General features: G+C 44.6%; 1 protein-coding gene across 1 annotated transcript; it reads left to right on the top strand.

Annotated features, from left to right (window-relative positions):
* Positions 1 to 237: 237 nt before the first annotated feature.
* Positions 238 to 22,311, top strand: LOC134482357 (uncharacterized). The gene is made up of 2 exons (XM_063275846.1): positions 238 to 1,488; positions 12,363 to 22,311. The coding sequence occupies exon 2, from the start codon at positions 12,651 to 12,653 to the stop codon at positions 21,609 to 21,611; it is 8,961 nt and encodes a 2,986-aa protein (XP_063131916.1). The 5' UTR covers positions 238 to 1,488; positions 12,363 to 12,650; the 3' UTR covers positions 21,612 to 22,311.
* Positions 22,312 to 23,546: the final 1,235 nt, after the last annotated feature.

The following is a 23,546-nucleotide window of genomic DNA, read 5'->3' as shown; positions in this document are numbered from 1 at the left end:
TGTTTTTCCCCTTCCTGGTTTCCGGTCCATGAGCCCCCATCCCTTCCCCCTCACCCTCTCCCATATCGGTTTTCCTGGGCTGGAGAGATGGCTCAGTGGTTAAGAGCACTGACTGAAAGAACCAAAAAAAAAAAAAAACCAAAAAAAAGGAGCACTGATTGCTCTTCCAGAGGTCTTGATGAATCCAATTCCCAGCAACCACATGGTGGCTCACAACCATCTATAATGAGATCTGATGATCTCTCCTGGTGTGTCTGAAGATAGCTACTGTATACTTATATATAATAAGTACTTCTTAGTAAGTCCAGACATTTCTATAATCCATGAATCTCCTAAGTGACTTTACCCTCAGGAAAATGCATGCAATTTTTATCTACCTTTGGACACTGCTATTTTAGGATCCTGTATGAGAGCATCTCCTTGGTTTCTCTATTTCATGTGTATTTACACTAAGGAGAAATTGTGGCTATGTAGCAGTTTGTAATATGTTCATCAAGTTTGTCTTCTGAGAATAGAGCATTTTCTATTTGATTCTATGAGGGTATGTTGAAAGCTCTTCATCTAGAAAAACAACAAGTGTTTTTCCCAATTATCCAGCATTTTTAGATGCAGGGAGTCAATTACTGTATATTTCCATTTAAGTTCTTCTTTATGGATTTTAAAATAATATAAACTTATATTCTTTGTGCCACATTCAAACAGTTAAAATATTGTAGTGCTTTACTTAGATATTTCCATATCCAGTCTGAGGCTGCTTTATCACTGTGAGCTGCTCCAGGTTAAGAAACCTGTTTCTATATAACCTATAGCCCTATAGTGAGGGGCTGTGTGAATGAAGAGTGGCAATTTAATGATTTTTGAATGTGACTCAGTGGACAATTGTGTTTCTATAAAGCAGTTTCACCGGTTCTATGGTATGGACAGTGCTAGCAATTAAATTGCCATTTATTTGTAAATGAAAACTGTGCATTTTGTGATTCCCCACAATGGAAGAGGAAGACTGTTAGAAGGGGCCTCATTAATATTAATAATCATCTTAAACTAGAAGCAGAATAATTGACTGATAATGAATTAAGCTTAGTCTCAACAAGAACAAGGTCAAGTTTGTCAGTTAATGATTTTCTCTTAATCTAGGCTAGCATAAATATTTTAACTTCTTGATGGTATCCTATTAAGTTGTAAATAGGCATATAAGAAGATATTTTATATTTAATAATTTTGATTTTCATGTGTCAATATCCTGTAATTCCTAAAGAACATTGTTGATGTGAAAGCATGCATCCTAAAAGAATAGAGTTAATTTCAAGACCAAATAAAAAGTAAACTCTCTTCTCTGCATTGCAGGGAGAATCGGGAAGAAAATTCCATATAATACCTAAGAAGATCCAAAATATTTTTAGAAAATCTGGAGTTTATGTGTCTTCTCGGGTAGACCCAATTCTTGAAGTATGGGAAGAAAATACATCTGCAACAGTAATCCCCACTGATGTGAGAAGTAACCTATTTCCTTTTGTGAAGGGGAGTGATGGGTGTTTGTGCCTATGCCTTCCTAGTGCAAGTAGTGAACGAGTAGAGAAAGATCAGCCTTGAGCATTCCCTTCACACTCTCCATATCCTCACTCCTTGCCAGTCACTGCATTAGGCATTGCTTCTCAACCTTCCTAACGCTGTGACCTTTAATACAGTTCCTCATGCTGTGGTGATTCCCAACCATACAACTGTTATGTTGCTACTGCATCAGTGTCAGATTGATAATATCATCAACTGTAATGTCGTATTGGTATTTTCAGAAGGTCTTTGCCAACCTGTGTGAGACTGTTCTATGCCTTCCTCCAATAGGGTATGACAGACAGGTTGAGAATCACTGTCATAAAATGTAATAATAGTAAATTAGACAATGGAAACAGAAGAAAAAACAGAAAATGAGCATGTTTTTAACTCACTGAGGAGAAGTCATAAAAATACAGAAACCAAATAGTACATGCTCCTGGAAATAGGTACAGTCAACATGAAAGCGACCACCATAGTTGTGCTTCATTTACTTTGGATTGACTGACTTTATGTGTGTGAATGTTTTGCGTGTATTCTGTCTGTATACCATGTGCGTGTGCTTCCCACAAAAATCAGAAGAGGTCATTTCATCCTTTGTTCTTGTTGTTCCAGAATTTTGTCAACCAATATTATGTGTTTTACAAAGCAAAGCCAGGTGTCCTGGAGGAGCAATGAATGTTTTAAACTCCTCAGCCCCCTTTCCAGCACACAGATTTAATATGTTTGATAGGCAAAAAGATTAAAATTATCATCAGGGGAAATAAGAAGTCAGTCTTCTGATATTTCTTAACTTCCTGGACAGGACCTCAGCATTCTGGTTTTACCCATTGAAGTCCAAAGTACTTATAGGCGGGGTGCCCACAACAGGAGGCTGGGTATGTTGGTGTACACAGTTAATTCATGAACTCATAAATCAGGCAGGATGGTCTCTGTCAGTTCAAGGACATTCTGTACTTAATTTATTTGGGGAGTAGGAGAATGTAAGTTGAATTGTAGGTATCAAAAGATAACTTGTAGGAATCAATCTTTCCCTTCCTCTGTTTCCAGTCTCAGGTATCAAATTCAAGTTGTCAGTCAGGCTGCCAAGTAGGTTTATCACATTGGTAGTATGATTTACACTTTGGTTAGCATTAACAGACAAACAGTAGATAAACTCTGCATGTGTGTGTGTGGGGGGTTATTTAACATTAACACAAATGCTAAGCAGTGCATGGGAGGATCAGACAAAGAGATGGGAGTTCATGTGATTGAACACTTGGCCACTGATGGGAGATTGTTTAACTTTCGGGGTCTGGCCTTGCTAGCAGAAGGTTTTCAGTGGTAGATTTTAATGGCTATGACTACTTGTGGTACCAGTACTGTGTTATCTGCTTCCCGGTCTACCAGCATGTGAGAACCAACAATGTACTGCCAAAAGTCAGGCCTCCCTGTTCCTTCCTTGAAATAAGTGACTGGTTTTCCCCATCAGATATTTTGTCACAGAAAGTACAGAAACAAATTCAAAAGTAACAGCCATCTTTCCTGTTTAAATCCCCTTTCAGAAGTTACAAAGCAAGCAGAAGGGTGTGTCTGCTGATCTTACACACACTACTTACTCCTTACTCCACTGCATACTGTCAACACGTAGCTAACTACCTTCCTCTAGACCTCTAATTTCATCATTAGGAAAGAGGAAGTTCAGATATAATTATTACACATAATGGAATCATTAGAAACTGTAATTTACAGAAACCAAACTCAAATGCTCTTCGTTTATGCCTAGATAAATTTGGTTTCCAATTAACTACTACAGGTGATGAACCTGAGTAATTTTTATTCTAGGAAGAACTTAGCAAAGACATAGAACTCAGGTACTTTAATAAACAGAAATTCACTCGGCAATCACCTTCTATTGCAGTGAAAAGTCATTAGAATTTTCTAAACTAAAATTTCTAATGCAAACACATTTTATCCTAACTAGAATTTTATGATGCTATGGAATGTACAAATAATGGTGATGAATATAGTAACTAAATTTTATATGCCCATGATTAGAATACAATCCACAATATCATTACAGCAGTGGGATCTTACAGAGACAACTAAGACAAAGGTAGTTTCCATTCTTCCAAGGAATAAATGTCACTGAAGTAAAACTAAACATCATTTCTGATGTTAAATTTGAATAAAACCAAACGAACACAAGACTTCCCACAAGACTACATGGGAAATGCAGTGTAATGAGTATAAAATAAAAAAATGAAAGACCTTAGCTAGTTAATACCAGTTCTCTACCCCATGCTAGCGGAATACCAGGTATAAGTCATTATAAACAAGTACAGCCAGCAGGATTTACAATGACACAGGCACATTTCAAAGGTGATGCCTAGTTTGGCTGAAAGAAAAAGATCACATGAATGAGAAATTCACACTTACTACATTTCATTTTTATTCTAAATGGCTATACACCAATCTTTCTCCTTTTATTTTAAAAGCAGTAAATATATATACATATATACATATATACATATACTTGCATATATATGCATGTATACACATCTTCTCACGTACACATATGTAGTTACAAATACATACATGCGTATAAGTGCACACACATGTGTATATGCATATTTGCCAGCCAGATGGTTCAATGGGGTAGTGATAAGTAGTCTGGTAACACATTGCATATGAAAACATGACTATGTGTGTAACATACCCCATGGTTTGCTATATTCAAGTCTGTCTTTCTCAGGAAATCCAAGGAACTTAAATTCTCTCATGATCCATTTTAATAGTGTGAACACTAAGAGGAAATGCATGCTTCTTCAACATTATTCTTTGATCAACAGTCCTCCTTCACCTGTTCTGTTGAATCTTCTCTGTGATATATTGCTTGTTGATGCAGAGAATGTTTGACGTGTCAGTTTTGCAAGTAAGAAACGTAAATCATCCTCAAACCTGGCACTGAAAGTCAAAAGTAGACTGCCATGTTATGGGTTTCCCTGAGGTGTAAGGAAGAACAAACATGTGAAGATCTTATTTCTTATGCAGTATGAGTCAATGAGGCTTCCCATTTACAATGCAGCATCAAACCCATTCACAAGCCCAACTTCCTGAATTCATCTATTTAAATCAACGAGTGTTCCGGGCATCCTATCTAAGCTAGCTTTATGGAATTTGATAACACATTTTGTGACCAAATCCCCTGGGTAACACCACTTCACAGCTTTGAATGAATCCTTCAGACTCTGTTAAATACACTCTTATTGTAACTAGCTGATGCTTATGTTAGTCACTTTCTATAGTTGTAAAAAATATCATGGGAAAGAAAATGTTTAGAAGAGAGAGATGGTGTGAAGTGGGTCTCTTGGTTAAATTGGATACAGAAATCACCATCATGATTCAGGCAGACAAGCATGACGATGAAGCAGCAGCTGAGAGATCACATCTTGACCTACACAGGAAAGAGAGAACTTAGTGGAAATGACACCAGTCTATTGAAATCTTTTTTTTTTATTAACTTGAGTATTTCTTATTTACATTTCGAATGTTATTCCCTTTCCTGGTTTCTAGGCCAACATCCCCCTAATCCCTCCCCCTCCCCTTCTTTATGGGTGTTCCCCTCCCCATCCTCCCACCATTGCTGCCCTCCCCCCAACAATCACGTTCACTGGGGGTTCAGTCTTAGCAGGACCAAGGGCTTCCCCTTCCACTGGTGATCTTACTAGAATATTTATTGCTACCTATGAGGTCAGAGTCCAGGGTCAGTCCATGTATAGTCTTTAGGTAGTGGCTTAGTCCCTGGAAGCTCTGGTTGCTTGGCATTGTTGTTCATAAGGGGTCTCGAGCTCCTTCGAGCTCTTCGAGTTCTTTTTCTGATTCCTTCAACGGGGGTCCCGTTCTCAGTTCAGTGGTTTGCTGCTGGCATTCGGCTATGTATTTGCTGTATTCTGGCTGTGTCTCTCAGGAGAGATCTACATCCGTATCCTGACGGCATGCACTTCATCGCTTTATCCATATTGTCTAATTGGGTGGCTGTATATGATTGGGCCACATGTGGGGCAGGCTCTGAATGGGTGTTCCTTCTGTGTCTGTTTTAATCTTTGCCTCTCTATTCCCTGCCAAGGGTATTCTTGTTCCCCTTTTAAAGAAGGAGTGAAGCATTCACATTTTGATCATCCGTCTTGAGTTTCATTTGTTCTATGCATCTAGGGTAATTCAAGCATTTGGGCTAATAGCCACTTATCAATGAGTGCATACCATGTGTGTTTTTCTGTGATTGGGTTGCCTCACTCAGGATGATATTTTCCAGTTGCAGCCATTTGCCTACGAATTTCATAAAGTTATTGTTTTTGATAGCTGAGTAATATTCCATTGTGTAGATGTACCATATTTTCTGTATCCATTCCTCTGTTGAAGGGCATCTGGGTTCTTTCCAGCTTCTGGCTATTATAAATAAGGCTGCTATGAACATAGTGGAGCACGTGTCTTTTTTATATGTCGGGGCAACTTTTGGGTATGTGCCCAAGAGAGGTATAGCTGGATCCTCAGGCAGTTCAATGTCCAATTTTCTGAGGAACCTCCAGACTGATTTCCAGAATGGTTGCACCAGTCTGCTTTCCCACCAACAATGGAGGAGTGTTCCCCTTTCTCCACATCCTCGCCAGCATTTGCTGTCACCTGAGTTTTTGATCTTACCCATTCTCACTGGTGTGAGGTGAAATCTCAGGGTTGTTTTGATTTGCATTTCCATTATGACTAAAGATGTTGAACATTACTTTAGATGTTTCTCAGCCATTTCGCCTTCCTCAGCTGTGAATTCTTTGTTTAGCTCTGAACCCCATTTTTTAATAGGGTTATTTGTCTCGCTGCGGGCTAACTTCTTGAGTTCTTTGTATATTTTGGATATAAGGCCTCTATCTGTTGTAGGATTGGTAAAGATCTTTTCCCAATCTGTTGGTGGCCGTTTTGTCCTACCCACAGTGTCCTTTGCCTTACAGAAGCTTTGCAGTTTTATGAGATCCCATTTGTCGATTCTTGATCTTAGAGCATAAGCCATTGGTGTTTTGTTCAGGAAATTTTTTCCAGTGCCCATGTGTTCCAGATGCTTCCCTAGTTTTTCTTCTATTAGTTTGAGTGTATCTGGTTTGATGTGGAGGTCCTTGATCCACTTGGACTTAAGCTTTGTACAGGGTGATAAGCATGGATCGATCTGCATTCTTCTACATGTTGACCTCCAGTTGAACCAGCACCATTTGCTGAAAATGCTATCTTTTTTCCATTGGATGGTTTTGGCTCCTTTGTCAAAAATCAAGTGCCCATAGGTGTGTGGGTTCATTTCTGGGTCTTCAATTCTGTTTCATTGGTCTATCTGTCTGTCTCTGTTCCAATACCATGCAGTTTTTATCATTATTGCTCTGTAATAGTGCTTGAGTTCAGGGATAGTGATTCCTCCTGAAGTCCTTTTATTGTTGAGGATAGTTTTAGCTATCTTGGGCTTTTTGTTGATGAATTTGCAAATTGTTCTTTCTAACTCTTTGAAGAAATGGATTGGTATTTTGATGGGGATTGCATTGAATCTGTAGATTGCTTTCGGTAAGATGGCCATTTTTACTATATTAATCCTGCCAATCCATGAGCATGGAAGATCTTTCCATCTTCTGAGGTCTTCTTCAATTTCTTTCTTCAGAGTCTTGAAGTTCTTATTGTACAGATCTTTTACTTGCTTGGATAAAGTCACACCGAGGTACTTTATATTATTTGGATCTATTATGAAGGGTGTTATTTCCCTAATTTCTTTCTCAGCTTTTTCTCTTTTGTGTAGAGGAAGGCTACTGATTTATTTGAGTTAATTTTATACCCAACCACTTTGCTGAAGTTGTTTATCAGCTTTTGTAGTTCTCTGGTGGAACTTTTGGGATCACTTAAATGTACTATCATATCATCTGCAAATAGTGATATTTTGACTTCTTCTTTTCCCATCTGTATCCCCTTGACCTCCATTTGTTGTCTGATTGCTCTGGCTAGAACTTCAAGAACTATATTGAATAAGTAGGGAGAGAGTGGGCAGCCTTGTCTAGTCCCTGATTTTAGTGGGATTGCTTCAAGTTTCTCTCCATATTGTTTAATGTTAGCAACTGGTTTGCTCTATATGGCTTTTACTATGTTTAGGTATGGGCCTTGAATTCCTATTCTTTCCAGGACTTTTATCATGAAGTGGTGTTGAATTTTGTCAAATGCTTTCTCAGCATCTAATGAAATGATCATGTGGTTCTGTTCTTTCAGTTTGTTTATATAATGGATCACGTTGATGGTTTTCCGTATATTAAACTATCCCTGCATGCCTGGGATGAAGCCTACTTGATCATGGTGGATGATTGTTTTGATGTGTTCTTGGATTTGGTTTGCCAGATATTTATTGAGTATTCTTGTGTCGATATTCATAAGGGAAATTGTTCTGAGGTTCTCTTTCTTTGTTGGGTCTTTGTGTGGTTTAGGTATAAGAGTAATTGTGGCTTCATAGAAGGAATTCGGTAGTGCTCCGTTTGTTTCATTTTTGTGGAATAGTTTGGAGAATATTGGTATGAGGTCTTCTATGAAGGTCTGATAGAATTCTGCACTGAATCCGTCTGGACCTGGGCCCTTTTTGGTTGGGAGACCTTTAATGACTGCTTCCATTTCCTTAGGAGTTATGGGGTTGTTTATCTGGTTTATATGTTCCTGATTTAACTTTGGTACCTGGTATCTGTCTAGGAAATTGTCCATTTCCTGCAGATTTTCAAGTTTTGTTGAATACAGGCTTTTATACTAAGATCTGATGATTTTTTGAATTTCGTCTGAATCTGTAGTTATGTCTCCCTTTTCATTTCTGATTTTGTTAATTTGGACACACTCTCTGTGTCCTCTAGTTAGTCTGGCTAAGGGTTTATCTATCTTAATGATTGTCTCAAAGAACCATCTCTTGGTTCTGTTGATTCTTTCTATGGTCCATTTGTTTCTACTTGGCTGATTTCAGCTCTGAGTTTGATTATTTCCTGCATTCTACTCCTCCTGGGTGTGTTTGCTTCTTTTTGTTCTAGAGCGTTTAGGGGTGTTGTCAAGCTGCTGACATATGCTCTTTCCTCTTTCTTTCTGCAGGCACTCAGCGTTATGAGTTTCCTCATAGCACAGCTTTCATTGTGTCCCATAAGTTTGGGTATGTTGTACCTTCGTTTTCATTAAATTCTAAGCAATCTTTAATTTCTTTCTTTATTTCTTCCTTGACCTGGTTATCATTGAATAGAGCATTGTTTTATTTCCACGTATATGTGGACGTTCTTCCATTATTGTTATTGAAGACCAACTTTAGGCCATGGTGGTCTGATAAGATGCATGGGATTATTTCTATCTTTCTGTACCTGTTGAGGCCCGTTTTTTGACCAATTATATGGTCAATTTTGGAGAAAGTACCATGAGGAGCTGAGAAGAAGGTATATCCTTTTGCTTTAGGATAGAATGTTCTATAAATATCCGTTAAGTCCATTTGGCTCATGAATTCTCTTAATCTGTCTAGGTCTCTGTTTAATTTCTGTTTCCATGATCTGTCCATTGATGAGAGTGGGGTGTTGAAATCTCCTACCATCATTGTGTGAGGTGCAATGTGTGTTTTGAGCTTTAGTAAGGTTTCTTTTATGTATGTAGGTGCCCTTGTATTTGGGGCATAGATATTTAGGATTGAGAGTTCATCTTGGTGGATTTTTCCTTTGATGAATATAAAGTGTCCTTCCTTATCTTTTTTGATGACTTTTGGTTGAAAATTGATTTTATTTGACATTAGAATGGCTACTCCAGCTTGCTTCTTCTGACCATTTGCTTGGAAAGTTGTTTTCCAGCATTTCACTCTGAGGTAGTGTCTGTCTTTGTCTCTGAGGTGTGTTTCCTGTAGGCAGCAGAATGCAGGGTCCTCGTTGCGTATCCAGTTTGTTAATCTATGTCTTTTCATTGGGGAGTTGAGGCCATTGATGTTGAGAGATATTAAGGAATAGTGATTATTGCTTCCTGTTATATTCATATTTGGATATGAGGTTATGTTTGTGCGCTTTTCTTCTCTTTGTTTTGTTGCCAAGACGATTAGTTTCTTGCTTCGTCTAGGGTATCTCTTGCCTCCTTATGTTGGGCTTTACCATTTATTATCCTTTGTAGTGCTGGATTTGTAGAAAGATATTGTGTAAATTTGGTTTTGTCCTGGAATATCTTGGTTTCTTCATCTATGTTAATTGAGAGTTTTGCAGGATGCAGTAACCTGGGCTGGCATTTGTGTTCTCTTAGGGTCTGTATGACATCTGTCCAGGATCTTCTGGATTTTATAGTTTCTGGCGAAAAGTCTGTATGATTCTGATAGGTCTGCCTTTATGTTACTTGATCTTTTTCCCTTACTGCTTTTAATATTCTTTCTTTATTTTGTGCGTTTGGTGTTTTGACTATTATGTGACGGGAGCTGTTTCTTTTCTGGTCCAATCTATTTGGAGTTCTGTAGGCTTCTTGTATGCTTATGGGTATCTCTTTCTTTAGGTTAGGGAAGATTTCTTCTATGATTTTGTTGAAGATATTTACTGGTCCTTTGAGCTGGGAGTCTTCACTCTCTTCTATACCTATTATCCTTAGGTTTGATCTTCTCATTGAGTCCTGGATTTCCTGTATGTTTTGGACCAGTAGCTTTTTCCGCTTTACATTATCTTTGACTGTTGAGTTGATGATTTCTATGGAATCTTCTGCTCCTGAGATTCTCTCTTCCATATCTTGTATTCTGTTGGTGAAGCTCGTATCTACAGCTCCTTGTCTCTTCTTTAGGTTTTGTATTTCCAGGGTTGTTTCCATGTGTTCTTTCTTGATTGCTTCTATTTCCATTTTCAATTCCTTCAACTGTTTGATTGTGTTTTCCTGGAATTCTTTCAGGGATTTTTGTGACTCCTCTCTATGGGCTTCTACTTGTTTATTTATGTTTTCCTGGAATTCTTTCAGGGATTTTTGCGATTCCTCTCTGTCGGCTTCTACTTGTTCTCTAAGGGAGTTATTCACGTCTTTCTGGAAGTTCTCCAGCATCATGATCAAATATGATTTTGAAACTAGATCTTGCTTTTCTTGTGTGTTTGGATATTTTGTGTTTGCTTTGGTGGGAGAATTGGGCTCCGATGATGCCATGTAGTCTTGGTTTCTGTTGCTTGGGTTCCTGTGCTTGCCTCTCGCCATCAGATTATCTCTAGTGTTACTTTGTTCTGCTATTTCTGACAGTGGCTAGACTGTCCTATATGCCTGTTTTTCAGGAGTGCTGTAGACCTGTTTTCCTGTTTTCTTTCAGCCAGTTATGGGAACAGAGTGTTCTGCTTTGGGGCGTGTAGTTTTTCCTATCTACAGGTCTTCAGCTGTTCCTGTGGGCCTGTGCCCTGAATTCACCAGGCAGGTCACTTGGAGCAGAAAAGTTGGTCTTACCTGTGATCCGGAGGCTCAAGGTTGCTCATGGGGTGTTGCTTATGAGCTCTCCGCGGCGGCAGCCACCAGGAAGTTCTGACCGCCCTTTCCGGGAGCTTCTGTGCACCAGGGTTCCAGATGGCGTTTGGTGTTTTCCTCTGGAGTCAGTAATGTGTGCAGAGTGCAGTCTCTTCTGGTTTCCCAGGCATGTCTGCCTCTCTGAAGGTTTAGCTCTCCTTCCCACAGGATTTGGGTGTAGAGAACTGTTTATATGGTCAGTCCCTTCAGGTTCTGGCGGTGTCTCAGATGCCAAAAGAAAGCACTGTTGTTCTACTCTGTTTCCAGCTCTGTCTCTCTATTGAAATCTTAAACCTCATCCTGGCAACAGTTTTACTACAAAACAGCCCCACCACCTACTCCTTTTGAAAATAATTCAGCGCTCTGCACAGCAAGCATAATGTGAGCCTATGGGGCTGTTGACATTCAAGCCACCACAGAGGTGCTGGATGAGGTCTTAATATACATCCTGTAAGTGTAGCAATAGTCATGATGTTACAGAATAGTTGACGATACTGTGCCCTCCTCCCAGATTGCGTTGTTTACTTATAAACAAATTTCTACTAATTGCTGTGGTTCAGCCTTTGCACAGACCTTTAATCTCTCAAACTGGAATGTAGACATTTCCTTAGTACCCACCCTTAATGCTAAGTAATCAATGTAACCTTAGTTTATAGAATGAAGCACCTCGTTTAAAAGTGATGCTTAATTGCATGAAAGAGAAGGTGATTATCCAGAGAAAGATTTGGTATAAAGAATATTCCCATCTCTCTCACGAAGGAATAAGAAAAGTGGCTACTTGAGGGGTAGTGCAGCAGAAAGTACAAAAAGACGGGGGGAGAGAGAGAGAGAGAGGGAGGAGGGACGGAGGGGCGGAGGGAGGGAGGTGGCCTTTTTACTTGGAGAGTTTTAGAGAGAAACAGTGCAGAATGAACCATAGAATATGAAGGAAAGAGAATATTACAAAATCACTATTTAGAGGAAGAGTAGAGCAAAACATCAGAGGCCAAGAGTCACATTTTGTCCTTTCTATTTATATATTTCCATCTTACAAGGAAAAATGACTTCAGGTAGCAAAGAGCAGAAGAAATCTAAGTATAAACCTAAAGAGATCCACAGTAAAGACTTTGAAAAACTCTGGGCCAATTACTCAAGCAGACAGGAAGCAGACTTCACTGAATGTCACTGAATGTCGTGCTAACTTTCGACAGAATACACAAATAGTTTGGGGACTATGAATCCAGGTTCTGACATTATCAGAAGGGTGATAGAATGAATAAAATCAGTAAATTTTCAATCAAAAGTATCACTGCTAATTTTCGTTTTAGGATGAAAAATATAAAACAGATAATTTCTATGCGGTGTCTTCTGAGCATAGAAATTCTATTCCTAAGGCTACTGCTGATCGTGAAGCTTCCACCTCTACTGCTGACAGCCTGGATGCTGCCGAGCCTGACCCAACAAATTCTACAAATGCTACTGACTGTCTGGCTGCTCTTGAGCGTGAGCTGACTAATTCCAACAACACTGCTGACTGTCTGGCTGACCTTGAGCCTGATCCGACGATTTCTACCAATGCCGCTGACTTTCAGGCTGCTGTTGCACCAGAGCCAACTATGTCCACCCACCCTGCTGACTGTCTGCCTGATGTGGAACCAGAGCCAACTATGTCCACCCACCCTGCTGACACTCTGGCTGCTCTTGAGCCTGAGCTGACTACTTTCAACAACACTGCTGACTGTCTGGCTGACCTTGAGCCTGAGCCAAACATGTCCACCCACCCTGCTGACAGTCTGCCTGATGTGGAACCAGAGCCAACTATGTCCAATCACCCTGCAGACACTCTGGCTGCTCTTGAGCCTGAACTGACTAATTCCAACAACACTGCTGACTGTCTGGCTGACCTTGAGCCTGATCCGACGATTTCTACCAATGCCGCTGACTTTCAGGCTGCTGTTGCACCAGAGCCAACTATGTCCACCCACCCTGCTGACTGTCTGCCTGATGTGGAACCAGAGCCAACTATGTCCACCCACCCTGCTGACACTCTGGCTGCTCTTGAGCCTGAGCTGACTACTTTCAACAACACTGCTGACTGTCTGGCTGACCTTGAGCCTGAGCCAAACATGTCCACCCACCCTGCTGACAGTCTGCCTGATGTGGAACCAGAGCCAACTATGTCCACCCACCCTGCTGACACTCTGGCTGCTCTTGAGCCTGAGCTGACCAATTTCAACAACACTGCTGACTGTCTGGCTGACCTTGAGCCTGATCCGACTATTTCTACCAATGCCGCTGACTTTCAGGCTGCTGTTGCACCAGAGCCAACTATGTCCACCTACCCTGCTGACTGTCTGCCAGATGTGGAACCAGAGCCAACTATGTCCACCCACCCTGCTGACACTCTGGCTGATCTTGAGCCTGAGCTGACTAATTCCAACAACACTGCTGACTGTCTGGCTGACCTTGAGCCTGATCCGACGATTTCTACCAATGCCGCTGACTTTCAGGCTGCTGTTGCACCAGAGCCTGCTATGTCCACCTACCCTGCTGACTGTCTGCCAGATGTGGAACCAGAGCCAACTATGTCCACCCACCCTGCTGACACTCTGGCTGCTCTTGAGCCTGAGCTGACTAATTCCAACAACACTGCTGACTGTCTGGCTGACCTTGAGCCTGATCCAACGATTTCTACCAATGCCGCTGACTTTCAGGCTGCTGTTGCACCAGAGCCTGCTATGTCCACCAACCCTGCTGACAGTATGGCAGCTGTTGAGCCTGAGCCGACTATGTCCACCCACCCTGCTGACATTCTGACTGCTGATGAGCCTGAACATAATAATTCTACCAAAGCTGCTGACTGTCTGGCTGACCTTGAGCCTGAGCCAAACATGTCCACCCACCCTGCTGACAGTCTGCCTGATGTGGAACCAGAGCCAACTATGTCCACCCACCCTGCTGACACTCTGGCTGCTCTTGAGCCTGAGCTGACCAATTTCAACAACACTGCTGACTGTCTGGCTGACCTTGAGCCTGATCCGACTATTTCTACCAATGCCGCTGACTTTCAGGCTGCTGTTGCACCAGAGCCAACTATGTCCACCCACCCTGCTGACTGTCTGCCTGATGTGGAACCAGAGCCAACTATGTCCACCCACCCTGCTGACACTCTGGCTGCTCTTGAGCCTGAGCTGACTAATTCCAACAACACTGCTGACTGTCTGGCTGACCTTGAGCCTGATCCGACTATTTCTACCAATGCCGCTGACTGTCGGGCTGCTGTTGCACCAGAGCCCGCTATGTCCACCAACCCTGCTGACAGTATGGCAGCTGTTGAGCCTGAGCCGACTATGTCCACCCACCCTGCTGACATTCTGACTGCTGACGAGCCTGAACATAATACTTCTACCAAAGCTGCTGACTGTCGGGCTGACCTTGAGCCTGAGCCAAACATGTCCACCCACCCTGCTGACAGTCTGCCTGATGTGGAACCAGAGCCAACTATGTCCACCCACCCTGCTGACACTCTGGCTGCTCTTGAGCCTGAGCTGACCAATTTCAACAACACTGCTGACTGTCTGGCTGACCTTGAGCCTGATCCGACTATTTCTACCAATGCCGCTGACTTTCAGGCTGCTGTTGCACCAGAGCCAACTATGTCCACCCACCCTGCTGACTGTCTGCCTGATGTGGAACCAGAGCCAACTATGTCCACCCACCCTGCTGACACTCTGGCTGCTCTTGAGCCTGAGCTGACTAATTCCAACAACACTGCTGACTGTCTGGCTGACCTTGAGCCTGATCCGACGATTTCTACCAATGCCGCTGACTTTCAGGCTGCTGTTGCACCAGAGCCTGCTATGTCCACCTACCCTGCTGACTGTCTTCCAGATGTGGAACCAGAGCCAACTATGTCCACCCACCCTGCTGACACTCTGGCTGCTCTTGAGCCTGAGCTGACTAATTCCAACAACACTGCTGACTGTCTGGCTGACCTTGAGCCTGATCCGACGATTTCTACCAATGCCGCTGACTTTCAGGCTGCTGTTGCACCAGAGCCTGCTATGTCCACCAACCCTGCTGACAGTATGGCAGCTGTTGAGCCTGAGCCGACTATGTCCACCCACCCTGCTGACATTCTGACTGCTGATGAGCCTGAACATAATAATTCTACCAAAGCTGCTGACTGTCTGGCTGACCTTGAGCCTGAGCCAAACATGTCCACCCACCCTGCTGACAGTCTGCCTGATGTGGAACCAGAGCCAACTATGTCCACCCACCCTGCTGACACTCTGGCTGCTCTTGAGCCTGAGCTGACCAATTTCAACAACACTGCTGACTGTCTGGCTGACCTTGAGCCTGATCCGACTATTTCTACCAATGCCGCTGACTTTCAGGCTGCTGTTGCACCAGAGCCAACTATGTCCACCCACCCTGCTGACTGTCTGCCTGATGTGGAACCAGAGCCAACTATGTCCACCCACCCTGCTGACACTCTGGCTGCTCTTGAGCCTGAGCTGACTAATTCCAACAACACTGCTGACTGTCTGGCTGACCTTGAGCCTGATCCGACTATTTCTACCAATGCCGCTGACTGTCGGGCTGCTGTTGCACCAGAGCCCGCTATGTCCACCAACCCTGCTGACAGTATGGCAGCTGTTGAGCCTGAGCCGACTATGTCCACCCACCCTGCTGACATTCTGACTGCTGACGAGCCTGAACATAATACTTCTACCAAAGCTGCTGACTGTCGGGCTGACCTTGAGCCTGAGCCAAACATGTCCACCCACCCTGCTGACAGTCTGCCTGATGTGGAACCAGAGCCAACTATGTCCACCCACCCTGCTGACACTCTGGCTGCTCTTGAGCCTGAGCTGACCAATTTCAACAACACTGCTGACTGTCTGGCTGACCTTGAGCCTGATCCGACTATTTCTACCAATGCCGCTGACTTTCAGGCTGCTGTTGCACCAGAGCCAACTATGTCCACCTACCCTGCTGACTGTCTGCCAGATGTGGAACCAGAGCCAACTATGTCCACCCACCCTGCTGACACTCTGGCTGCTCTTGAGCCTGAGCTGACTAATTCCAACAACACTGCTGACTGTCTGGCTGACCTTGAGCCTGATCCGACGATTTCTACCAATGCCGCTGACTTTCAGGCTGCTGTTGCACCAGAGCCTGCTATGTCCACCTACCCTGCTGACGGTCTGCCAGATGTGGAACCAGAGCCAACTATGTCCACCCACCCTGCTGACACTCTGGCTGCTCTTGAGCCTGAGCTGACTAATTCCAACAACACTGCTGACTGTCTGGCTGACCTTGAGCCTGATCCGACGATTTCTACCAATGCCGCTGACTTTCAGGCTGCTGTTGCACCAGAGCCTGCTATGTCCACCAACCCTGCTGACAGTATGGCAGCTGTTGAGCCTGAGCCGACTATGTCCACCCACCCTGCTGACATTCTGACTGCTGATGAGCCTGAACATAATAATTCTACCAAAGCTGCTGACTGTCTGGCTGACCTTGAGCCTGAGCCAAACATGTCCACCCACCCTGCTGACAGTCTGCCTGATGTGGAACCAGAGCCAACTATGTCCACTCACCCTGCTGACACTCTGGCTGCTCTTGAGCCTGAGCTGACCAATTTCAACAACACTGCTGACTGTCTGGCTGACCTTGAGCCTGATCCGACTATTTCTACCAATGCCGCTGACTTTCAGGCTGCTGTTGCACCAGAGCCAACTATGTCCACCCACCCTGCTGACTGTCTGCCTGATGTGGAACCAGAGCCAACTATGTCCACCCACCCTGCTGACACTCTGGCTGCTCTTGAGCCTGAGCTGACTAATTCCAACAACACTGCTGACTGTCTGGCTGACCTTGAGCCTGATCCGACGATTTCTACCAATGCCGCTGACTTTCAGGCTGCTGTTGCACCAGAGCCTGCTATGTCCAACTACCCTGCTGACTGTCTGCCAGATGTGGAACCAGAGCCAACTATGTCCACCCACCCTGCTGACACTCTGGCTGCTCTTGAGCCTGAGCTGACTAATTCCAACAACACTGCTGACTGTCTGGCTGACCTTGAGCCTGATCCGACGATTTCTACCAATGCCGCTGACTTTCAGGCTGCTGTTGCACCAGAGCCTGCTATGTCCACCAACCCTGCTGACAGTATGGCAGCTGTTGAGCCTGAGCCGACTATGTCCACCCACCCTGCTGACATTCTGACTGCTGATGAGCCTGAACATAATAATTCTACCAAAGCTGCTGACTGTCTGGCTGACCTTGAGCCTGAGCCAAACATGTCCACCCACCCTGCTGACAGTCTGCCTGATGTGGAACCAGAGCCAACTATGTCCACCCACCCTGCTGACACTCTGGCTGCTCTTGAGCCTGAGCTGACCAATTTCAACAACACTGCTGACTGTCTGGCTGACCTTGAGCCTGATCCGACTATTTCTACCAATGCCGCTGACTTTCAGACTGCTGTTGCACCAGAGCCAACTATGTCCACCCACCCTGCTGACTGTCTGCCTGATGTGGAACCAGAGCCAACTATGTCCACCCACCCTGCTGACACTCTGGCTGCTCTTGAGCCTGAGCTGACTAATTCCAACAACACTGCTGACTGTCTGGCTGACCTTGAGCCTGATCCGACTATTTCTACCAATGCCGCTGACTGTCGGGCTGCTGTTGCACCAGAGCCCGCTATGTCCACCAACCCTGCTGACAGTATGGCAGCTGTTGAGCCTGAGCCGACTATGTCCACCCACCCTGCTGACATTCTGACTGCTGACGAGCCTGAACATAATACTTCTACCAAAGCTGCTGACTGTCGGGCTGACCTTGAGCCTGAGCCAAACATGTCCACCCACCCTGCTGACAGTCTGCCTGATGTGGAACCAGAGCCAACTATGTCCACCCACCCTGCTGACACTCTGGCTGCTCTTGAGCCTGAGCTGACCAATTTCAACAACACTGCTGACTGTCTGGCTGACCTTGAGCCTGATCCGACTATTTCTACCAATGCCGCTGACTTTCAGGCTGCTGTTGCACCAGAGCCAACTATGTCCACCTACCCTGCTGACTGTCTGCCAGATGTGGAACCAGAGCCAACTATGTCCACCCACCCTGCTGACACTCTGGCTGCTCTTGAGCCTGAGCTGACTAATTTCAACAACACTGCTGACTGTCTGGCTGACCTTGAGCCTGATCCGACTATTTCTACCAATGCCGCTGACTGTCGGGCTGCTGTTGCACCAGAGCCCGCTATGTCCACCAACCCTGCTGACAGTATGGCAGCTGTTGAGCCTGAGCCGACTATGTCCACCCACCCTGCTGACATTCTGACTGCTGACGAGCCTGCACATAATACTTCTACCAAAGGTGCTGACTGTCTGGCTGACCTTGAGCCTGAGCCAAACATGTCCACCCACCCTGCTGACAGTCTGCCTGATGTGGAACCAGAGCCAACTATGTCCAATCACCCTGCTGACACACTGGCTGCTCTTGAGCCTGAGTCGACTAAATCCTCCAATGCTGCTGACTGTCTGGCCTATGTTGAGCCAGAGCCAGCTATGTCCACCCACCATGCCGACAGTGTGGCTGCTCTTGAGCATGAGCTGTCTCATGCCAACAAAGATGCTGACTGTCTGGCTTCTCTCAAGGCTGAGCTGATTAATTCCACCAATGCTACTGATTGTCTGGCTTCTGTTGGGACTGAGACAACCATGTCCACCCAGCCTACTGACAATTTGGCAGCTGTTGAGCCTGAACATAATTCCACCAATACTGCTGACGGTAAGGACTCTGTTGAACAAGAGCCATCTAAGCCCACCTACCGTGCCGACAGCCTGGCTGCTCTTGAGCATGAGCTGACTAATTCCAACAACACTGCTGACTGTCTGGCTTCTCAGAAGGCTGAGTCAATTGATTCTACCAATGCTACTGATTGTTTGGCTTCTGTTGGGACTGAGACAACTATGTCCACCCACCCTGCTGACAATATGGCTATGGATGAGCTTGAGCCTACACATTCCACCAATGCTGCTTACTTTCTGGCCGCTCTTGAGCCCCAGTCGACTAATTCCTCCAATACTGCTGATATTCTGGCTTCTGTTGGGTCTGAGACAACCATGTCTACCCACCTTGCTGATATTCCTATTGCTCATGAGCCTGACTATAATGATTCTACCAATGCTGCTGACAGTCTGGACTCCGTTGAGCCAGAGCCAGCTATGTCCACCCACCATGCCGACAGTCTGGCTGCTCTTGAGCATGAGCTGTCTCATGCCAACAAAGCTGCTGACTGTCTGGCTTCTCTCAAGGCTGAGCCAACCATGTCCACCCAGCCTGCTGACAGTTCGGCAGCTGTTGAGCCTGAGCCTACAATTTCCACCAGAGCTGCTGATTTTCTGGCTACTGTTCTGCCAGAGCTAACTAGGTCAAACCACCCTGCTGACTGTCTGGACTCTGTTCAGCCTGAGTCATCTATGTCCACACACCCTGCTGATAATATGGCTACTGATGAGCTTGAGCCTACAAATTCGACCAACGCTGCTTACTGTCTGGCTGCTCTTGAGCCTAAGTCGACTAAATCCTCCAATGCTGCTGACTGTCTGGCCTATGTTGAGCCAGAGCCAGGTATGTCCACCCACCGTGCCGACAGTCTGGCTGCTCTTGAGCATGAGCTGTCTCATGTCAACAAAGATGCTGACTGTCTGGCTTCTCTCAAGGCTGAGCTGATTAATTCCATCAATGCTACTGATTGTCTGGCTTCTGTTGGGTCTGAGACAACCATGTCCACCCAGCCTACTGACAGTTTGGCAGCTGTTGAGCCTGAACATAATTCCACCAATGCTGCTGACGGTCTGGACTCTGTTGAACAAGAGCCAGCTAAGCCCACCCACCGTGCCGACAGTCTGGCTGCTCTTGAGCATGAGCTGACTAATTCCAACAACACTGCTGACTGTCTGGCTTCTCAGAAGGCTGAGTCAATTGATTCTACCAATGCTTCTGATTGTTTGGCTTCTGTTGGGACTGAGACAACTATGTCCACCCACCCTGCTGACAATATGGCTACTGATGAGCTTGAGCCTACACATTCCACCAATGCTGCTTACTGTCTGGCTGCTCTTGAGCCTGAGTCGACTAAATCCTCCAGTGCTGCTGACTGCCTGGCCTATGTTGAGCCAGAGCCAGCTATGTCCACCCACCGTGCCGACAGTCTGGCTGCTCTTGAGCATGAGCTGTCTCATGCCAACAAAGATGCTGGCTGTCTGGCTTCTCTCAAGGCTGAGCTGATTAATTCCACCAATGCTACTGATTGTCTGGCTTCTGTTGGGACTGAGACAACCATGTCCACCCAGCCTGCTGACAGTTTGGCAGCTGTTGAGCCTGAACATAATAATTCTACCAATGCTGCTGACGGTCTGGACTCTATTGAACAAGAGCCAGCTATGCCCACCCCCCGTTCCGACAGTCTGGCTGCTCTTGAGCATGAGCTGTCTCATGCCAATAAAGCTGCTGACTGTCTGGCTTCTCTCAAGGCTGAGCCAACCATGTCCACCCAGCCTGCTGACACTTTGGCATCTGTTGAGCCTGAGCCTACTTTTTCCACCAAAGCTGCTGATTGTCTGGCTACTGTTCAGCCTGAGCTAACTAGGTCAAACCACCCTGCTGACTGTCTGGATTCTGTTCAGCCTGAGTCATCTATGTCCCCACACCCTGCTGACAGTTTGGTAGCTATTGAGCCTGAACTGACTAATTCCACCAAAGCTGCTGACTGTCTGGACTCTGCTGAGCCAGAGCCAACTATGGCCACCCACCATGCTGACATTCTGACTGCTGTTGAGCCTGAACATACTAATTGCTCCAGTACTGCTGACTGTCTGCCTGCTGTTCAGCCTGAGTCCAGTATGTCCACCCACCCTGCTGACAGTATGGCTGCTATTGATGCTGAGCCTACAGATCCTGCCATTGTTGCTGACTGTCTGGCTGCTCTTGAACCTCGGCTGTCTGTTACATGTGCTGCTGACAGTAGTGTGTTAGTTGAGAGTCATGACTCAGGACCAGCTAGTCACATTGGATTGGATTATGTAGTTGATTTACCTCTTTACAAGGAGAGTACAAGGTACAAACCCCATGCTGACCCAGAGCCCACTCCTGGTTCCTGCACTTGTTATTCCCTTGACTCCATTCAAATGACTAACCTGACTCTTTTGATATCCCTTAGTGAAGAAGAAATATTTGATTCTGCTACTTCAGATGAGGAATCTTCTTTTACTCCTGACGTAGAAGAAGGTCTGCCTGCTACTCAGGGTGCTGAGGATATTTTTCATGCTTCCGCACGAGCTGAACCAATAAACCACAGCTTGATCCTTCTCAGGGAGAGTGGATATCTTCGGGCAACAGAGATACCACGCATACCTTTTTTGCTCTTCATATGGCTTATATCCTCACTCTTATCCATCATAACATGGATGAAAATCCAAATTCAACAAGCATGGCATGAAGAAAATGGCCAAGGAGCTCCCACTAAGAAGAGAGTCGGACCAGGTAAGTTAAACTAAAATAGTAGCTTAAAATAGATTAAGATTGTTTTACTAGAAACCTAGGTCTCTTTTGTTAATAAATTTCATACTTCTATAGGGCTATTTACGCATAACCTAGAACCTGAAAACTTTATTTTTTCTCAATTTATAGAAAATAATTTTCATAATGTAACAAATCCAGTTTAGAGAAATACAACTGACCAGGTAATATTTTTTCCTACTTGGATGTTTCCTATTCTAGAATGAGGAGATTATTGTCACTTCCAGTGAAAACATGTGTTTCCTGAATGACTAAGCCGGGAAAACTTCCTGTTAAATGTTATTGTCTATTTATCGCTGTCATTCTGAACTCTGACTTCTGAAGTTAGCATAGCCTTTGACCGCAACATTCCAAAAGAAGCAACTTCTGAGATTAAAAATAACAAGAGAAGCATCCACCTTCTCACTGTTTCTCTCTACATTGATATGTCTACATTGATATCTACATGATAATGACACTGATGTTGTTGATGCTGGGCATGACAATATCACCAGAGATGTGCATGATGATACTGTTAATAATTCTTCTTTTTCTTCTAGTGGCTGCGGCTCCTGATCCCTAGACCCTTGATGCTCCTCCAGGATCGATTGGAATATCAAAACACAGTCTGTGTGGGAGAATTGATCATATATATAAATTTTAAAATAAAATGTTCAGTCTGATTGTAGACTGAAGTAAAAATTGATTGTTTCATTGGAGTCTCAGTTGTGCCATGTGATGCTTCCTGGAAACTTTTTTCAATTATTTTCAATTTTAATATTTTCAATTTTAATATTTACTTATTTACTTTACATCCTGCTCACTGCCCCCTCCCTGTCAGCCTCTCCCATAATTGTTCCCTTGTGCCCCACTCTCCTTCTCCTCTCAGTGGGTAGGGGCCATTTGGTTATCTTCCCACCCTGGAACATGAAGTCTCTGTGAGACTAATCTAGGACACAATCTAGCTAGAAGAACCTATTCTGCATACAGGCAACATCCTTTAGGATAACCCATGCTGTAATTGTTTGGGACTCACACAAAGATCAAGCTGCACATCTCCTACCTATGTGTGTGGAGGCTTAGGACCAGCCTCTGTATGTTCTTTGGTTGGTGGTTCAGTCTCTAAGAGCCCTAAGAGTCCAGGTCAGGTGATTTGGTTAGTCTTCCTGTGGCGTTCTTATCGTCTGAGGGACTGCAATCCTTCCACTTATTTTTCCATGACAGTCTTCAAGATCCATCCAATTTTAGCTGGGAGTGTTCATCTAAGTCAGCTTCTGGGTGAACCCTCTCATGGGACAGCCTATGCTAGACTCTGTCTGCAAGCATAACAGGATATCATTAATAGTGTCAGGGACTGTTGCTTGACAATGCGATGGGTTTCAAGTTGGGTAGGCTGGTGGTTGGCTTTTCCCTCAGTCTCTCCTCCAGCCCTGTTCCTTCATTGACTGTAGACAGGAAAAAAATTGGATTTAAAGTTTTGTGGTTGGGTTGATGTTCGAATTGCTCCAGTGGGCTTGCTGCGTAGCTAGAAGAGCCAGTCACCCCAGGCTCTGTATCCCCAAGGCTATGATTCACAACCTCCACTGATTCTTGTGTGCCTCCCCTATCCCATTCTCTGTCTCTCTCTCTGAGGTTGTACCCTCACTCAACACCCTTACAAGTTACAGATCTCCATTCATTATCATGGTTCCCTCCTCCTTCCCACACTGAACCCTGCCTGACCCTATCCCTTTCTATCTCCTTTCTTAATCAGCTCCTTTCATCCATCCATATGCCTTCCATGACCATTCTATATTCTCAAATATCCTTTCTTGTGCCCTTCTTTTTCTACCTTCTTGGGTCTGTAGAGTCTATCATGGGCATCCTGTATTTTATGGGCTGCCTCCTGAGAGGGAGGGGTCATGCTTACCATCCTTTTCACTGAGCCCCACTGG

Source organism: Rattus norvegicus, chromosome 16 (genome assembly GCF_036323735.1).
Source record: "Rattus norvegicus strain BN/NHsdMcwi chromosome 16, GRCr8, whole genome shotgun sequence".
Lineage (NCBI taxonomy): Eukaryota > Metazoa > Chordata > Mammalia > Rodentia > Muridae > Rattus > Rattus norvegicus.
Note: the sequence above shows the minus strand (reverse complement) of the source record. Positions and strands in the feature narration are given on the sequence as shown.

What these genes read in the sequence shown, in the direction of transcription:
- LOC134482357 (XM_063275846.1), top strand. Translation starts at nt 12,651, where the DNA reads ATGTCCACCCACCCTGCTGACTGTCTGCCTGATGTGGAACCAGAGCCA.